Genomic DNA, 19,802 nt, shown 5'->3' on the forward strand with positions numbered 1-19,802 from the left:
TTCGCGTTGGATCCCGCATAATCTGACAAGCGCTCAAAAAAAGGCTCATGTCGATTGGTGCAAGGAAATGTTGGAAAAATACGTTCAAGGTACATCAAAGGCCATGTATAACATTTACAGAGGTGACGAATCATGGATCTATGCATATGAGCCGGAAACAAAACAGCAACCAACTGTATGGGTCTTCCAAGACGAGGCAAAACCAACAAAAGTTGTTCGACAAGAAGCACATCAAAACAAATGATTGCCTGTTTCTTCGGCATTAACGGTCATGTGGCAACAGTGGCGTTAGAGCATCGCAGGACGGTCAATTCTGAATGGTACACGACCATTTGTTTGCCAGAAGTCATCGGAGAAATTCAAAAAAAAGCAGAAGAACAGGCGAATCATTCTTCATCAAGACAATTCGAGATCTCACACATCGACTCAAACAAAGGCATTTCTGACAGAGCGAAAGATCGAACTGATGGGTCATCCGCCGTACAGCCCTGATTTGGCACCCAATGCCTTCTTCTTATTCGCACACATCAAAAATAAATTACTTGGACAACGATTTTCGACCCCCGAAGAAGCGGTTGATGCATTCAAAACGCATGTTTTGGAGTTACCTCAATCGGACTGGAAAAAGTGCTTTGAAAATTGGTTCAAACGCACACAAAAGTGTATTGATTATCATGGAGAATATTTTGAAAAACAATAAAACCAATTTCGTTCCTACATATTTGTTTTTTCATTATTTGGCCAGAAAATATAAATAGCAACCCTCGTATCAGGGTTCCCAACTACTACACTTTTCATAAAATATTTTATTGAGTGGTAGCTATTAAAAACTTCAGCTTACAGAATTTTTGGTAATTTTGCCAATCTTTTAAAAGCCTCACCACGAGAGGATTGGAATAAAGGGCTTTTAATATAAGCTTTCAAATCATTTGCAAGCAATGGTATGAAAAATAACTTTAAATCAAATTTATAAGAAAAAAGTAATGCATTAGCCTAGCTACCATCAGAAGAAATTTTTCCGAGAAGCAATAAAAGTTGGAGGGGCTTTGTAAGAATAGCATTTGTGACGGTACTGCTAAAACAAGGCAATGCATACAGAAAACAAAAGATGCAGTATTGGTGAATCGAGGATCAACTGCATAGTCAAATTTATAAATTTTGTTTATTTCTGTAAGTATTTGATATTTTATTGAACAATTTTTATTTAAGGATGCCAATGAATGCTGGACTGAAGTGATGAGGATGTTGCAGCAGAAATTGCCATCTGCTCCCAACAAAGACCTGTCAGACCAAGCTTCAGCCTCCAAATATACTAGTTTTATTGATCAGTATTTTGGTGGAACATTTGATTCTACGTATCCTTAACAATTGCATGATCTTGTTTGCTTTATGATGTTTAATATTTTAAATATCAACATTATTATTATAAATCACTTAAAGTGATAAAAATTTATTCTTTAAATTTAGGGGGGGGGGGGACTCTTAATTTACATCCAAAGTAAAAATTGTTTCAATTTTAGTTCTAGAAGCTTATTTTATGAACTTATTGAAACTTGTATTATTATTATTTTATGAAGATCTTCTTCACTTTAATCAGAAAATGAAATTGTATTGATATTTTGAAGCAAAAATTGTTTTTTGTTATTGGAATATAAGGGTACCAGAGGTTTTTTTTTCCTTCTGAAAGTAGGAAAATTTCAGTTATACATGGTTTTTGATTTAGTAAGTTTGATTTAAAGTGATTTTGTTCACAAATGAATAACCCAAATGTGCTTGCAAAATAGTTATCTTATAAATTTTTTTTAAGTGTTTCTTTTTAAATACAAAATTTATGTTTTTAATTTTCTACCACTTTAATCAATTTTTTTTTACCAAGAAACAGGAGTTGCAGACATGAATTTTTTCCACAGACCTCCATGTTTTATGCTTTTTTTTATTTTTTAAAAATCTTTTTTCCCTATTTATCCTTCTCTTGCTATATTTCTTAGAGTGTTTAAATATAACCACCTTACAAATTTTCAATGTGATTTGTTTGGGAGTTGTTCACTAAGCAGTTTTTGTTAAAAGTGTTTTATGGAAATTAAACTTAGATTTCTCCGTTTTGCTGTCTTTTCTATTTATTTGTTTTTGTATAGTAATTTATTCATAATTAAAATTTTGACATTTATAATAAATGTACTAGAATGATGTTTTTGCTAGGTTTTTAATTTTTATGATACTGTTAGTTAAGAGCTTTAGTTTCTCATGTGAATATCTCTTCCTATACTAAAAGTTACTGTACTAAATTTTGTAGAAAAAAATTTCCGCTAGATTTCTTAATTAAAGTGATAGGGCATTATTTTTGTTGTGCTTTTAAACATAGTATTAATTTTATTTGTAACAAAACATAAGTATAGCTGACAAGCAATCAACATCAATGTGTATCAAAGTTAGAATTAAAAAGTCTGAATTTTAGAGTTAAAAAGTCTGAATTTTAGAGTTGCATTGTATTAATAAAGTGAATTTAGATTTTATGTGAGCAAAAACAGGCAGACAGTTTATATACTTTGGTTGTAGATAATATATATATTAAGCAATTTTTTACTATTCTGTCAATTTTTTATTTTTTCTTGCACTGTATGTATGATCTTTAATTATTATTCAAGATTAAAATGTATTGAATCAGAGGATGAACCAGAAACACATCTTAAAGAAAATTTTCTCCAAATAAGTTGTTTTATATCAACAGGTAATTCTTTTTCCTTTAACATATATATTTACAAGTATATTTTGTAAATTGCCACCTTATCTGTAGTTGATCTGTCATAATCAAACGCAGGCATTAATCTGCAGTTGATTATTTCTGCCTCTTAAAATATGTTTTTCCACCTAATTTTCCTAAATTTATAAAAGATTGTTACCTATCTAATAGTATGAAATAATTTGGTGATTTCCACAGTTGAGTTAAAGGGGTTGGCGGAAAAAATGTGACTATGTTAACCTATCGTTCATCTGCAAGGTTCCCGTTTTAGGAAAAAGCTATAAAAATAAAACTTGTTAATTTCAGTGCAAATCTTTTATTTTGCTTTTTGTTTGTGCACATCACATTATTAAGTGCAGTAGCTCTAAAATATTAAAAAAAAAACAAAAAAAACATTGTCATTTGGCATAGACTAATGATTTCTTTGATAGGTCAATTGTATTTTATTTTAATTTATGAAATTCTCATTATCTATATTTACATATTCTTTTTTAGATGTTAAGTTTATGCTGACTGGATTAAAGCAGGTAAATCTTATTTTAAAATTGTGTGTTAAAATCGTTCTAAATTAGGATGCTGAAATGTCTCTTTTTGTTATTATTTGATTTTAAAGTATTTTTGCTTGTTTTTAGCGTATGGAAGAGACACTCACAAAATTTTCATCTACTCTAGGAAGAGACGCTCAATATAAAAAATCTGTAAGTTTATATATTTATTTTCGAGCATTTTTTCCTTGATAAATTGCAAGCTTTTACATCTCATCATAATTTATTTGATAAAAATGAATACTTTGCTGAACTTTAATACATTTCCTTCTATTTCATATCGGTAATATATTATGTTTCATAACAGATAGTTAGTTTGATAATTAGTTTTGAAACTATAATAATCTTTAAAATCTATTATAATTTACTATAAGTTTTTATTCTTCATGTCATATAGTGTATATTTTAATACTCTTCTTTAATGGATTTAAAACATATTTTATTAATATTATCTTAGTAACAAACTTTAAAAAAAAAAATTCAGTAGACGTACTTTTTATTTAAATAATGTATTTATTTATGAACATAGGAAAAAATTTAACTGTAGCATTTTTACTAAAAAATAATATCAAAAGTAAGCTAATACAGTATTCTAGAGTTACGTAACTCTTTCAGTTAAGTGTCTCTTGAAAAAATTTTGGCAATACAAATTATTAAACTAAGTTTTACTTAATTAAACCTTATCTTAAAAAATATCTTTATCTTAATAACAAACATTTCTTGTAAAATATTTTATTAACTTGTTTTGTGGCTTACTTACTTTTTTAATTCCTTTAAACTGCAAACTAAATTGTTTTTCTCATATCTTTTTAGAGTAAAATTAGCCGTTTACCGATGTATTTAACTGTACAGTTTGTTAGGTTTTATTATAAAGAAAAGGAATCCATAAATGCTAAAATTTTAAAGGTAAGTCAATCTTGATATTTGCAATTTACTGTCCTCCACTCAACTTCTTACTTGTTGATATTCTTTAAAATGTAATTTAAGAGCTTACTAGTAGCCGGCTCTGAGTGGCATTTTTCCGTATTCAGAAACATCAGCTTTAGACATTGCAGCTGCAGGAAGCTTTCTAGTTTAATGACCTGACAAAAAATTTCTAAGCATAAATTTGATAACAGGTTTTTTAGTGAAGATTTCATGTTTTTTTTTTTAATGCCACTTGGTGCCTTCCTATACTAAACTTTCAATTATTTTTTATGTACATTTTAAAAGTATTATACTGGTTGTTGGAAAAGTATGAGACAGTATAAAATCTTAATAAATATGCATTAGATCTTAAATTTAAAAATACATGTGTGTATTTATTTGAAAATATTTTCAAAATACACATTCAGGGTATCTGACTCATTATTTTATTTTCGATATATTTGAAGTTGAGGTGATTCCCAGTAAATGAGTTTAGTGCCATTTTTTTCTTGTTATTCTTTTTTATTCAATTAAATGTTATATCTGAAAAACTAATACCTATATTACTAGTTGTAAAAATTATGTTGGGTTAAACGGAAACAATTTACAAGCTAGCTTCTCTTTTGCACTGTTCTTTGCTTGAATACAGTCTGCAGATTTTGAAAAACTTCTGGATTACCAGAAGTTTCTCAACTTATTTAAAGAGACTTACTCACCAATAATCAATCTTCTTCTTCAGGAGCGCAACAGCCCTTTGCAGGCCTTGGCTGCCTCTACAGCACGCCTTCTCCAGCTCCCTCTGTCCATGGCAACTCCCCTCCAGTTCTTAAGTTTTAGGACTTTGAGGTCATTTTCGGTGTCTTTGAGCCATCGAGTAGGTGGTCTACCTCTAGAGCGGGACCCCTGAGGGTTCTTGAAGGTGGCAATTTTTACAGGGCTATCTTCAGAGCCTCTCCATATATGGCCGAGCCATCTTCGTCGGTTGCTTTGGATTATCTGCATAATTTGAGGATGTTTATAGAGCTCATAAAGTTCAAAGTTGTACCGTGTTCGCCAACATCCCCCCTCTGGTATGGCACCAAAGATAGTTCTAAGTATCTTTCTTTCAAACGTTTCTATCGGGCGTTGGTTCTATCGGGCGTTCTATGGCTTTATGTAGTTTCTTTTCTATTCTTCTCAGGTTCTTATATTGTTCTTCAAAGAAACGTGTGCGATGTTTCTGTAACATTAGTCTATATGCCTTATAATAGTCTATATGCCTATATGCCAATAATCAATAGTTGTTATATTTGTTTATTGTCAATAGTTTAAATCAGGGGACTGTCCAGACATTTTGTGAAAGGTCCTGTTTTTATGAAATTGTGAAAAAACTATTCATAATTTGTGAATATAAAATAAGCGTTAAGTCACATTCTTTCCACCAGGGTACTGTTATTGCAAAAATTGCTAAAAACCTTTTCAAGAGGTTTTTAAATCGTAAATAGATACAAAATTCTGCTCAGCAATTGCTGCTACTAAATTAGAGGTACAACATACAAATATTTGGTATTTAGCCTCTACTGCTCAACACAGAATATTCATTTCGGACGAATTATGGAAACAAAATCACTCACATTTTTAATAATTTCAATTGATGTATTTTAAGTAACACAACTAAGTAATGTATCACTTTTAATGTGTTACGCATTAAGTAAACTTAAACAATTCTTAAATTTATAATATTTTAATTAAAAAATTGTCAGAAATAAATTTTTATTTACATAATATTCTATAAATTAATTTAATGAATAAATATAAATTGATCAATTATTTATTTTCAAAAAAAATATATGATTTAATATTAATAAGAATGCACGCGCGATGTTTGTAAAAGTAGAAATATTTTCTTTGAATTTAAACTTTGTCTGTCTCTAACCGTCTTTCTCTCCCCCCACCCTCCGGGAAGGGTTTATTCGATTAACAAACCAATAATGAAGATAAACAAATTTGTGAAGGGTCCGATTAAAAGATAAATTATTTTGTGAAGGGTCCGTTTGTATGATAAGATATTTTGTGAAGGGTCTGTTAATGAACCCAAATTTCTTCTAAACAGACCCCTGGAAATAATCCTGTTATTTAATAAAATAATGCTTCTAAAATCGACACCTTTTGAAACAACATTTCCAATCTGAAAGATCACAAATAAAGTAAATAATTGACCTCTTTTTAGTGTAATAATGCAATTTTTTGTTCTTTTTTTAAAGGAAAGAGTTGCTGCTCACTTCGGAATTTTATAAAAAAATTTATTGTTAAAATTAGTCAAGTTGCTGCATATTTATTATTTACTGATTTTCAGGATGTTAAGTTTTCGTTAGAGTTAGATGTTTTTGAATTGTGTAATGAAGAATTGCAGGCTAAACTTACTCCTATGCGAGCGAAGTTTAAAGAAGTAGAAGATAAAAAAGTGGAAGAAGCGCAAAAGGTAATAATGATCACTTTTAGATTAGAAAATTAGTTTTAGTTTTCTTTTTTTACTTTAATATATTGTTTCAACACTTGTTTTCTTTTTGAACATAGTTTGTAACACTGTTTGATTTCATTATATTTTGTACAAAATTGTATTTGGCATGGTATAACCACTGCTTTGTCTCTTGTACCAATAAACGAATGAGAATTTAGTGTTATATTCTAACATAATAATCAAACTATATTAACCCCTTTCATTATCTCAGTCCTTATAAGTGGACCTTTGCTTCTTAGCTTCGAAAATTAGGCTATAAGAAAATTTATAATTTTTTTCTTACTGAAACATTCATGGATGTTTAAGCTTTCTGGGAATTCCAAGAGATGCAGAAAATGTAAGTTATTGGGGTAAAATTCCACAGAAACAAAAGTGATTTTCGAAAAAAAAATAACACAATCCATGTGCTCAAAAATTATAGTAATTTTAAGTATTACATAATTTAGTTATTCTGAAAATAATCTTTTTTGTTGGACTTAGTAGTTCTGTGATTTGTATGAAGCTTTTAAATTTATATTTACTTAATATTTAAAAAAAAATCAGTCTAGAACTTGCAAGTCCATTTATGTGTATCTCTGTATCGTGTGGCGAAATTTATGACAGCGTAGTAGTTAAGATAAATGTCATAGTATTTCGAAATCTATATAAGATATATCTATTTCGAAAGATATCGCTTTAGTAATATTTGTATGTGTATTTTAATTAACTGTTTTATAAAAAGCTACAATGCTCAAAATAAAAAAATATATCACCCTGAATAACTTTTGTTCTAATAATCGGATTTTCAAGCACTAAGTGTCAATCTTAATGGCTCCTGAAAGTTACTTTAAATATGTTATATAATTAGTGCTAACTAATAATTAAGTTACAAAATCAGACGTAAAAACAACTTTTTCTGAATAAATATGTATATTTTTTACATAAATGGATTACTGACCCTCAAAATTGCGAGTAGCTGGAAATTTTTATTCTAAAAACTTAGTCACTAAGGCGGTTGGAAGTTGTGTCCCCTTAATGTTAAGTTTGCGTTTTTGGTCATATCTTGAGAATGGGCATCTATTTTTGAACGCTTGAAGCACATTGACTTTTATTTCCATATTTTTTTAAGGCAATCAAGATTTTATCATCAATTATACTGTTTTACATTTGGCTCTTGATCATAATTTTATTCTCGTAATAATAAACATCTGTATTTTAAGATTTTAACAAGATTCATGTGGTCCTTTAAAAAAGCAAAAGAACTGTAGCTTCAATATTGTTAAAAGTTTAAGTTTTGTTGCCACCATTTCATTGTCTTAAGGACCTTACAAACTCTTTTTAAAAGGAGAGTACAATATCAGATATATCTAGTGATGACGAGAAGCATGAAATAAGTTTGTAAATGAGTGAAGAAATTCAAAGAAATTCCAGTAGCGGTATGTGGTGACAAATGTATCGAATTGTAATTGAAGACCATATTGAGCGAAATTTTATGGTGAAGTTGAAAAAATAAGTTTCTAAATATATGCATCGAAACATCACGATGCTATTTGCAAATCTTCTTTATCCAAAGAAAACCATGTAACTTAAAATTTGGCAGAATAGAGTGATTTTCTAAACCATGAATCCTACAATATACAACAAATTATCGCAACATGTTATTTGTAACATATTTCAATATTTTTAAAATGCCACTTAACATACACCGATTTCTTCAGTTATAGAAGAAAAAAAAATCGTAAATTACATAAAAATAAATATCGTAAATTATATAAAAATTTGAGAATAGTCGTTATAATTACTATACCCACTAAAACATTTTCAGGCACTTTTTTAGTTTCTTTAAACTTTCTTGTCTAGATGACTTGATCAAAGCTGTAAAAATGATTATCCCTAAAATTTTGTATATAATTGTAAGTTATGTAAATTTGATTTTAGTATCAAATCCTCTTATAAATGAAGTCATTAAAAGTTGAACTGTTTAAATTTCGAAAGCTTGTACAGTCTTAAATAATTTATGAATCTATTCAAATTTATTTTTTCAAAGCATATCAAAAAGAAAGAAATCTTTGCTTTTTGATCAGAAATTAGCTCAAAAAATGTCTACTACCCAGAAACTTCAAAGTATTTTTCTATTAACTGTTAATAAATAAACCTCTCCAAGAAATCACGGAGCTGGAGCATTATTTCGTTTTTTAACTGTTTGAACTTAGATCTTGGTTGCTTAGCAATGGAGTAAAATTAGGTACTGCTCTCTTGAAGTCTATGGTTATCTTAAATATCTCATTTATGGCAACCACTTAGATTGGATGCTTTTTTGTTTGTTTATTTTTTAACTATTGCCAAATATATGTAGCTCCCATTCATAATTCTCCAATTTTTTCGAAATTTTGTTTACCCCTTATTTTGAGAATCAAGAATCCAAATATGTAAAAAAAAAAGAGTGTTTATTCAAAGAAAATATGTTTTTGAGCCTAATTTTGTAATTTAATTCATAGATAGCACTAATTAATTAACATATTTGAAGTCACCCTCAAGAACCATTAAGATTGTCACTTAGTACACGAAAATCTGAACATTAGAATGAAATTTATTTAGTGTGATATCTTTTTCATTTTGCACACCATAGTTCCATATATATTTAATAACTTTAACTTATGGTGATTTTTCCCCCTTCATAATTTTACCTCTAAGAATTAAATATTTTTTATCATTAACATTAAATTCTTTTTAATACTTATTAATTTTGTGTGGTATGCATAATTAAAATAGTTTCGAAACTGATATTAAAAGCAGTATTGCAATGTGCTGACAAAAATGTCAAAAAATCTTTTGTGATTTCTTTTTCTAAGTTTCATGTATCATCATTGTATTTAAATAGACAATACTATAACAATATGCATGTTTGTTTCTACTTAAGGTAAAATTTTACATTTTAAATATTTCTATTCTTTTACTTAAGACCTGAGGCTCACGTATGTGTACACAAAGGGATTAGCCCCTTGGCTGTATAATTCATATATCTTTATCTTATGGCAGTAAAATAAAAATTTGGAACTGCTCAGTTGTGAAGAGGTTATTGTACACTGCTCAAAACAATTAAAGGATATTGAGGTTGTGGATTGATCTTGCATCTGGAGAATTGTTTGAATGATTGATACATTATCGACAGACGTATTAATAGGCTATATGAGATAAAAATTACATTTGTTTGGCAGAAAAAAATGCATTTTATTGAGCATTTGAGTACAAACAAACAAAATTTGTGCATATGAGAAAAATAAATAAAAAGTGGTGTTTCTTTAAAAGAAAATCGCTTTTAGTTGGGGGTGTGTTTTCCCGGGACGGTCAGCAACATTGTACAGCTTTGAGGCATTGCGTCAATTAATAAAGGGCTGTGGTATCTCGCTACTCTAGAAGCGCTCTTTCCAGTTCTTGGGGAGTTTGTGGGAGTGGTTGGCGTCCAATAATTCATCTGCCTAGAATGTCCTGAACATGTTCAATTGGATTCATGTCTGGAGAGCACGCTGGCCAATCCATTCTTATGATTCCTTTCTCTAAAAGGTAATCATTTACCAAGTTAGCATGATGTGACTTGCAATTGTCATCCCTTAACATGAAGTCATCTCCAATTGCTGCAATGTGAGGGACTTCAATAGGTCTCAGAATCTCATCCCTATGTCGACGACTGGTCAGAGCTCCATTTCGAATGATATGGAGATTGGCGCATCCATCAATGGAAATGTCAGAATTGATCATCACTCCCCCACTGCCATATCTTACACTTTCATGAGCAAACGCAGCGTTGTTTCTAGTGCCACGTTCCCTTCAGGTGAAAATACGCCTATTATCAGAAGGGACAGAAAAACGGGACTCGTCAGAGAAAAGAATATTGCGCCATTCATTTCATCTCCAGTTCACATGTTCTGTTGCCCACTTCCTGTGGGCATGACAGTGCCTTGCTGTTAACGTAACACACACCATTGGCCGACATACAAACAAACGTACATCGTAAAGGCAGTTTCAGACAGTTTGTGTCAAAACTGTAGTGTCAGTAGTCGAGCAAAGGTGTTGTTTAAGAAGGACGGCATTCATATTGCTGTTAGTCAAGCTGTTAGCGTTAAATAACGGTTTTCATTGGGCATTGTTGCTCTTCTGTGCCTTTGCTGTGATCTTCGGCCTGCATTTTCAGTCTCGGAGAAACTGCTCCAGATCCTGGAAATCACTCTTTATGAAATCCAATGGCTTCTGCTTCTTCGTTTTGTGTTAGTCTCTCTTTAACCAGCCAACAACTCTCCAAGCTTCTGATACAGTTAAATGACTGCATTGAGACATTGCACTCATAAAAAAAACTTGCTTACTGCATGTCGATCATTCTTTTCTGCTTTGTCTTACATTAAATTTGAAGCCAAATCAAATTCACTGCTGCTAAAGCGTCATCTTCAACATCAATCCCAAAATTTGTACTCTTCGAAGTTAGAAAATAAGAAATATTTGCATTTGTGACTCTTTTTTCCCATTTTATGAAAAAAAATTGCTTATATACCATTATTATATACAAGATGTACAATAACCTCTAATCCTTCAATTTTTTTGAGCAGTGTATTTGGAAATTATGAAAACTTGTTCTCTTTAACAAAAACGTAAGGAACTCAAATGCAGGAGCTGGGGTTTGAGGAGATAGGAAATATAAGAGCAAATCGTGGGGATATTTTTTCTAACATAAATATTGATTTTGCTTAAAAGTAAAATGAGCTTTTTTTTTCAGGCTAAGCTAGCTCCTCAAGAGCCTCCCCTGAAAGAAGCAAAAAAAACTAAAGCAATGTCTCATTGGTTTGATGATGGTAAGTTGAATCATATCTAAATTGTTTGTAAAGCATTTGTTTTCTATTTGTTTTACTGTGCCCTTTGCAAATTATTTCCACGTGTTCCATCTTTTTTTTTTTTTTTTTTTTTTTTTTTTTTTTTAGATTTTTATATTATAAATTTCTAACTTTTTTAGGGGTAATTATAGTGCAAATCAGTGACATTGTAACAGTAATTAATGAGGCAATTTTCATTCAACTCTGCAAATAGAACTATAGTAACAATAAGAAATATTTTTTTAAATTTTATTTCCAATTGCAGATTAGAAGACAACTATAGACAGAAAAACAAACAATATAATTAGAACAAGAAACAAAGATAACAGTAACAGAACTGAAACTTCAGTACGTTTATAAATCGTTCATCTTGTGCCGAGGTATCTAGTATTTCTCCCACAAGTGTCCCGAGTCCAGAGCAGGGTAATGAGTCATATGGTTTTGCGTCCATCTCTCACGAATGTTGCACAATTGGCACTTAGGATTTGAGGAATTTTTATACAATATAAATGTTTGGAAAGGCATTCTTACCATATAGCGATGCGAAAAGTAGCGAGAGATTTGTCTCTTGGCCATAACAGAATATCAATTTCTAGTTTTTATTTGCCTCCTTTACCAAAGGTTCTCTCTAATAGATTTTTCACTTAGCCTTTTGGCAGCATAGAAAAGAATTAGTTTATCTGTTATTTGAGCAATTTTGGTTGCCTTCTTTTTTCCAGGGAATCAGCTGTTTTATTTCCCTGGAGTCCACAGTGGTCTGGCACCCACTATAATGCAATCTCTCTATGGGTTTCAATTATATCACAAAGGGCCAGCCGAATATTTAAAATATCAGCTGATGCCGGAGCCTCTTATGAAACAATGGTGAGGAAGGCAGTCCTAGAATCATTTTGAGAGCAGCACATGATGCCAGAATTGTAGATCAATTAGCATAACCCAGGGTGTACAGGGATGTGATTCTTCCGCGGATCCGCTGATTTCCGCTTTTTTCAGATTTTTCCATATCTTCCGCTCTTTTTTCATAAATTTCCGCGCGGAAAATTTTTTTATGTAGTAAATGATATTTTGTTGAAAATTTTTTTCTCCCGCGGAGCGAAAGTATTGAAGCCCCCAATAAACCTTTCTTCACATGTCAATCTGCTGGCTGGGGTAAAAGTGGTTGTCCTTGGTAAAACAATGCAGTCTCCTACTACTCTCATCTTTTCAGGGATGAAAGGCTTTTTAAAATTTCCGACCATGTTCCAAAAACTTTTGGGGAGTCGAACGAACGATATAGTCGGACTTGCGACGAACTCCCCCCCCCCTGCAGTAGCCTCCTGAGAAAATGATGTTCAGAAGAAAATTGGTAGAATTTCGGCATGTACGCCGTTGCCTTGACAACCGCGACTTCCGCTATAGATTGAAAAAAAGGAAAAAAGTCCTAAGCAGTTTCGTTTCGGCCGCTGATATTTAATTTCTTTTGATTGGCTGATTTACAGAATTTTAAATATTAGGAACTGGGCCAGAATCTGCTAAAATTGCGATTCTTATTTAGATGATTTTTATGTAAATCATCGATTTTCGTATTTAACTGATTTAAAAGTTACTTGTTGAGATTCGTTTTTACACGATTTAAAAATCGTTACTCNGAAAAGAAAAAAAGGTAAATGTTAAGCTTTTTTTTTAAAAAAAAAAACATGAAATTACTTGTTATTTGTTTAGAATAATGCTTTTTGTACTTTTTTGGAAAAATTTTTTTGTACCTATTTTACTCTATTACATTTTTTGTACCTATTTTTTTTTGTCACTTCTATTAATATTTTTTATTTAGTATGCAAAATACAGTATGCAATTATTATGTGCCTCTTATTATTTATTTGTATTCATAATATTGTAAAATATTTTTTTTCAAATATTAAAAGTTAAAAATGTATATATATTTTATTTAAGAGAACTTTTTAAAAATAACTATACTTAATCAAAAAATGTATGTAATTAATTTCAATTGGGAATAAATTTTCCTTCTAATTATAGCATACATTTGACAGTAAGCAATTTTTCAACTTTAAAATTAGAAAAAAAAATGTGTGAAATACATAATAAAAATTATAAATTCCAAACATTATTTTTGTTGATTTTATTAAAAAATTGTTTATCTTAGACTTTTGCTATTAAATATGTTCATGATTACTTTTTTAATTAAATGGCAATGAATGTGTGCAAACATAATTGAATTTGATAAATTTACTCTTTGCAGATGAATGGTTTAAATGTGATGACGACACTGTTTCTATGGTACCATCAGAAGAAATTTTAAAACTATCCGGAGGAGGTAGTCAAGTTCTTTATTATCTTCTTTCTATTCTTTTTTATTTATTATTTACTTATGTTAAATATCTTACAAATCTCAGTATGTATTATTAAAATACATATAATCCGTTTTACACCTCATTTTGCATTGTGTCCTAATACTTGAGGAAAAGTAAAGGATGAAACTTATCAAAAGTAAAATAGTTATTTGCATTTTTTATTTTCATTACTTGCTTTACTGATCCTAAGACAAGAGTAGGAAAGTTAAAACTGCAAAATCTAGAGTATTCAATTCTCCATAACTGTATAAGCTATTAAAGAATAATTCTTAACTTCAGAAAAAAGTTATTGTATCTATATTAAAATTTTATATATATTGAAATTTCCATTATTGATTGTAAACCCTATTTAAAGCTACATAAAAATTGACATCAAGGAAAATTTTCATAATTTTCTTTTAGTGAATTTACCTTTATTATAGTTTCTTATTCATGAATCCTCACAAGAGCTGAAAGATTCACATTATTATTTTAGAAATGAATTATATTTGATGAAAAATTTTAACTAACTTATAGTAACGTGGTATTTTTGAAAACTGGGTATTTTATATGTAGCAATTAATTATCAATAAATTTTACATTTTATTGAAAGTATTTGCATTCAATATATGCTTTTCTTTCATGTTCACAAAATTACTTATATTATGTTTCCATTTTAGTTATTTTTTAACTCTAGATCTATAAAAAAAAAATTATCTCAATTTAGATGTCTTGAATTTTTATAACAACCAAAAAAAATAAAACGCTACTATGTTTTTTTTTAATGATAAGTTACTATCATTAAAATGGTTTTAAAAAATTTTTAATGCTTATTTTTTATTAATTTGTAACCACAAATTAGTGACAGTATTAATATGGNTTTCCTCTTAATATATTATCTCAATTTAGATGTCTTGAGTTTTTATAACAACCAAAAAAATAAAACGTTACTATGTTTTTTTTTTAATGATAAGTTACTATCATTAAAATGGTTTTAAAAAATTTTTAATGCTATTTTTTATTAATTTGTAACCACAAATTAGTGACAGTATTAATATGGGAAATTTTTATATCCAAAGATTATTAATAAAGCATTTTTAATTTCATTAAAATTATTTAAAAAAGAGGTAGCTTTACATACTTTCCTTATGTTTTTGAAACTCAAAGTAGAAAATATTGAAATGTTACGTTGACAAAATAAAATAAAATTATGTTCAAAGTTTTTTTTTTAAAAAAATTTCGTCTATTTTAGGGGACTGGCATTGTGCATACTTGCTTCTTTATGGCCCACGTATACTGGAAGTAGAAGATGAATCAGGAACTTCTTCATGAACATTTCACTGAAAAATCATTAGTATAAAGTCTAAATCCTCACATTGTAACTAACTGGCTGGCTTTTGGGCCCTGTGAAAACACTTCACCTGTACTTTAATCATTCTGTTCAGTCTGTTTAAATAATATTAAGAAGCCTCATTTAAAGTCAGCATTAGAAAATTCTTTTGTAAAAAAAAAGAACAAAAAAAAATGATGCAAAACCTAAGTTTGTAATTCCTTTTTTGTTGCTATTGCTTTTATATAACTTTCGTATGTTGTTATAATATTTTGAATTAAATTATGCAAATAAGGCTCTTGTATTTTTTATTACTTATATTACCTAATTTTTGTATAATTCTCTTAATGTTTTCCCTATATTCCAAAATTAGTTAGGTTTCTGCTCAAAGAATGGTGCCACTAAAAAGCTTGACTGCAATGGAAGGGTTGAACTAGATCTGTAGACTTGACAGGGGCGGATTAAGCGTACCCGGGGCCCTAGGCCATTAAAATTTTTGGGGCCCTTAGGTTAAATTTTTTCCTCATATATTTTTTATTTATTCAAATATGAAAGTATTTATGTATCTTTTCATTTGAGAAAGCATATTTAAAATAATAATAAATAAAATTTTACTTTATTTTGTTAAATTAGAACTAAAAAAATTATCATATTTTATTAATATATATTTAAAATTGATTTTTTTTAAAAATCATTGCTTTTCTTAATTTTTTTAAATTTATTTTCACAAAATTTTTTTTAAGGGGGCCCCTAATCATTGGGGACCCCAGGCCATGGCCTAGTCTGTCCTAATGGGTAATCCGCCCTGAGACTTGGCGTTTTTATTATAAATTTGTGGGATAAAAAAAAATTAATAAAATTCCTGCAACAGCCTGTTGTGGGTAGGTAGCTCATAGAAGTTAAGGCTATACAATTTAGAGACCAACAGCATGATTATCGCAGAAGATGTGGCACTGCACACAGGCTGCCTTTACTTTGCAGACAAGATGGTACCCATTGTTCTGAAGCTGGATAGGCTTCAAGCTGACACCTGGGATTGAACTCCAGCTCTTCATAATAACAGTTCAGTGCCTTAACCCCTGAGCCATTACGGCAAATTTGTGGGATATTGGTTATTAAAAAAACAATTAGAAATTTAGTGGTTGGACATTTTTCTTTCAGGTTGGCATTTACTTAAGATTTTCTGAAGAAAACTAAACATTCCTCACATTTTATAGTTTTAATTCTTCTTAAATAATTTATATGGATCCAAATATTTTTAATAATTTTTATTTGTTTCAACATGTTAAAATACATGGGATTCAACGCAACTATTCAGCCTGACTCACACACTTTTTTCTAAAGGAAAAATTACGGATCTCTTAATTTTGAACGTTAGTCCCCAGTTCTTTCATGCTTTCAAATAGATTTTCCTGTATCAAAAAATATTTAAAGCCTTTATTGAAACGTTCACGTATTTTTATTGCGAAAATGGAGTTGACATCAAATTATCAACTCGGACTCTCAAATTATCTTACATAAATCTGTCTATCTTATTTTAAAACTTGTAAATTTGTTTCCATTCAGAGTGCACTAAATAAATAACCAAACGTTAGATGCAATGACCAGGCATGGATAGTATTCAGATAGCTGTTATGATTTTCTTAAATAAGCAGGGTTTCCACTCTGTATTTGAAACAAAACAGGAAAAACATGGAAAATGCAGGAGATTTAAAAATCACCTAAAGTAACAGAAAATGCAGGGAATTTTGAGCTTTTTCTATCAAACTGGTAAAATACAGGGAATTTAATTTCCTATTTTCGTCTTTTAAAGGGGTGACCACTTAAGCGCAATCGATGGGATATTTCAGCTATACTAAACTATTCCACTAACTATACCATTATTTGTTTTAAGTATGTTAAGCAGTTCCTTATTTCTTTAAGTTTTTCCAACAATTAAAACTAGTATAGTTAGCCTTATCTAGCTTACTCAAGAGCACAATGATTAAGTATTTCCTCTTAATATATTGTGTATAATATCAGGGTGGCCACCCACCTTGAAAACCTGGAATTATCAAGGAATTTTTTTTATACTGGAAAAGTCAGGGAAATTTGGAAAAATCAGGGAATTTCAAAGAAAAGCAGGAATTTTTCTCTTAATCTAAATTATTTTACCATCCGTTATATCCACTTTTATTTAGACATAAATTGATCATGAAAAAGTTGAAATGTCATCAGCTCAGCAATTCTTTTCTTGCATTAAAATTCTCTTCATTATTACCCTGTTTAACTAGAATGCCATTTCAAACTCTTCCATGTTCAGAAATGAACGGAGAAATCTTTGATCTCTTTGGAGAATATGGGACTAAGCAGTTTAGGAAAGGCAAAAATGTGGTGGATGTGGAAGAAAGGATTAGGATATTTGCTTCTGTTCATAAAGTCGAATTTTTTTTAAAAATCTTCTTTTAGTCCGTGGGCTGAATTAATTAATTGTTCAAGTTTATCCCAATGCTTTAGGGATATTTTTTTCTTTTAACAAAATTATTCAAAATGCTTTAGTATATTTAACTTTATAAAATTCTTCAAAAAATTATTGCTTATAATTTAGAGATTTTATCTTGCACCCTTTTTCTGAAAACTTTTGTACTCATATGCATTATTTTTCTCAGCAAAGCCAACCAATCGCTACTAGCAAAATGTTACAATTGATGCTGATTTTCTGGATTTCATGATAACTTTTATTTTGATATTTCCGAAACTGTTTCTCCTTTTGTGTGGAAAACATGTTAAATGCGAAATTTTTTATTTATTTATATTTGTTTGTTGGAAAGAAGGAAAACAAAACTTTGTTTTTCTGTTCTGCACTGTACACGAACAGGTTTCAAGCTGGGCAACCAGATGGATAAACTAGGAATTCTTAATATATTCTAATTTCAATTTTTTCTATAGAATATGCAGCAAGAAATTTGACAATTTTTCCTTTACGAATACTGAATATCTCTTAAAATAATAGTGCTAATTTGAAACAAACAACATTATTTAAACATTTTACTTATGATATTGGTTCAAAGAAAATTATTTCAATGAATTTTATAAAGAGCACTGTTTGAATAAAATAAATGACTCTATATTGAATTGCAAATAAATATAAAAATTTAATTGGTTTCTAATCATCTGGAAATATTTTCTTTTGCTTAATAAAAATATATTAAACAGGACTTATCCAAGGTTGTTTTGGGTCATTGATATTTGGTACATTTTGTGCAAAAACTATTTAACACTTAAAAAAATTTTTTTTTCATTGAAAGCATTATTTTCTGCAAGTTTAACATATTGTTTCCTCACATCTATTCAAGATGATACATTAAAAAAATAACATTTAAATGAAATACTACACTATTATATTGACTAATACACTAATATTGACACTTTTCTTGTATCTATACTACACTTGAGCAGAGAAAAAAAAAATACGCTGACCTGGAAATTTTTAGATTTTTACTGGAAAAATCAGGGAAATTTGAAACTTCATTTGAGTGGCCACCCTGAATATGTACAAGGGAATTTTTTTTCTCCAGATTTGAGTGGCAACCCTGATAACTGACATCCTTTAATCACTTTTGCTCGTATTCTGCATTTTTGCCAAAAGAAAAAAAAAATTTAATGATGTCCCCAGACGGAGCTATTTAAAAATGTTGCATTGTGCTCCAGGGGATACAGAGATAGCAGAAACCTTACAAAGAAATGCCTTCATTTGCCACACATTGCAGGAACAACTTCTATTATAAAGAAAAACCAGTTGCATATATTTCACATTGACAAATAGAAATTTCAATTCCCTTTTGTAATAAAATAAAATATAGGTGAATTGAACGATTACAATAAGCAATCATGCAGGTGAATCTCCATAACAAGTGATGAAATTCTCCTAAGAGTAGCCTAAACAATCTGACAGAGGCTTGATTATGGGTCGTGGTGCTGATTTAAAAAATCACGAAACAAAATGCATTTAATGTATCCACTGTCATGTTTGATAAACTCCCCAGAAAGGACTCTATCCATGGGCGATGTGACCTGGGAGAAGTACTTTTGTAAGGTTAAGTGTCCGAAATAGGTTTAAGTTCTATTGCTCTCGGTATTGCTAATATTTTTCTTAATGTACCCTAATCAATTGTTCAATAACAAACTTGTTAAAGTAAAATTTGTTTCATACAAAAATTTATTTAATAATGAAAAGATTATTTTTCTTTGACGCCAACTGCAACATTTTATTCTAACAAATGAAAAAGAAACACTACTTTTTTTATATTTATGCACTTTTAAAAGATATTTAATAGAATCATCAACTAAAATTTAAACTATTTTTCAAACAAGTATTATATTTAATAAAAGGAATGTTGCGAATTGATGGAGCGCAAACAAATAGCGAGAGCTAATTGATAGTTCCATCTGTTTAAATAAAATTAGAAATTGTTTGAGCAGTTTTATAATAAAATTTCAAACACATACTTTTTCTCAATAAAATGTATGCCTTTAATTTACCTTTACACAAAAAAATTAATGATGCATTCTCAAGTTCATGCTTAGCTGTTACTGATGTTTATAAAGTAACACCGTCGATATGACGTAATGGG

General features: G+C 29.7%; 1 protein-coding gene across 2 annotated transcripts in view; it reads left to right on the forward strand.

The window, feature by feature from the left end:
* LOC107442394 (ubiquitin specific protease 14) overlaps positions 1 to 13,843 on the forward strand; it is a 26,789-nt gene extending 12,946 nt beyond the window's left edge. The window contains exons 8-15 of one of the 2 annotated variants that reach the window (XM_071181972.1): positions 1,210 to 1,355; positions 2,646 to 2,728; positions 3,236 to 3,267; positions 3,373 to 3,438; positions 4,099 to 4,191; positions 6,527 to 6,652; positions 11,439 to 11,514; positions 13,673 to 13,843. In XM_071181972.1, the coding sequence (XP_071038073.1) occupies positions 1,210 to 1,355; positions 2,646 to 2,728; positions 3,236 to 3,267; positions 3,373 to 3,438; positions 4,099 to 4,191; positions 6,527 to 6,652; positions 11,439 to 11,514; positions 13,673 to 13,686 (636 nt within the window). In that variant the 3' untranslated portion in view covers positions 13,687 to 13,843. Of the gene's footprint in view, positions 1 to 1,209; positions 1,356 to 2,645; positions 2,729 to 3,235; positions 3,268 to 3,372; positions 3,439 to 4,098; positions 4,192 to 6,526; positions 6,653 to 11,438; positions 11,591 to 13,672 lie in introns of those variants that run through there. The other variant, XM_016055952.3, reaches the window with a different exon arrangement.
* The last annotated feature ends 5,959 nt before the right edge of the window (positions 13,844 to 19,802 follow it).

Source organism: Parasteatoda tepidariorum, chromosome 6, assembly GCF_043381705.1.
Source record: "Parasteatoda tepidariorum isolate YZ-2023 chromosome 6, CAS_Ptep_4.0, whole genome shotgun sequence".
Taxonomy (NCBI): Eukaryota; Metazoa; Arthropoda; class Arachnida; order Araneae; family Theridiidae; genus Parasteatoda; species Parasteatoda tepidariorum.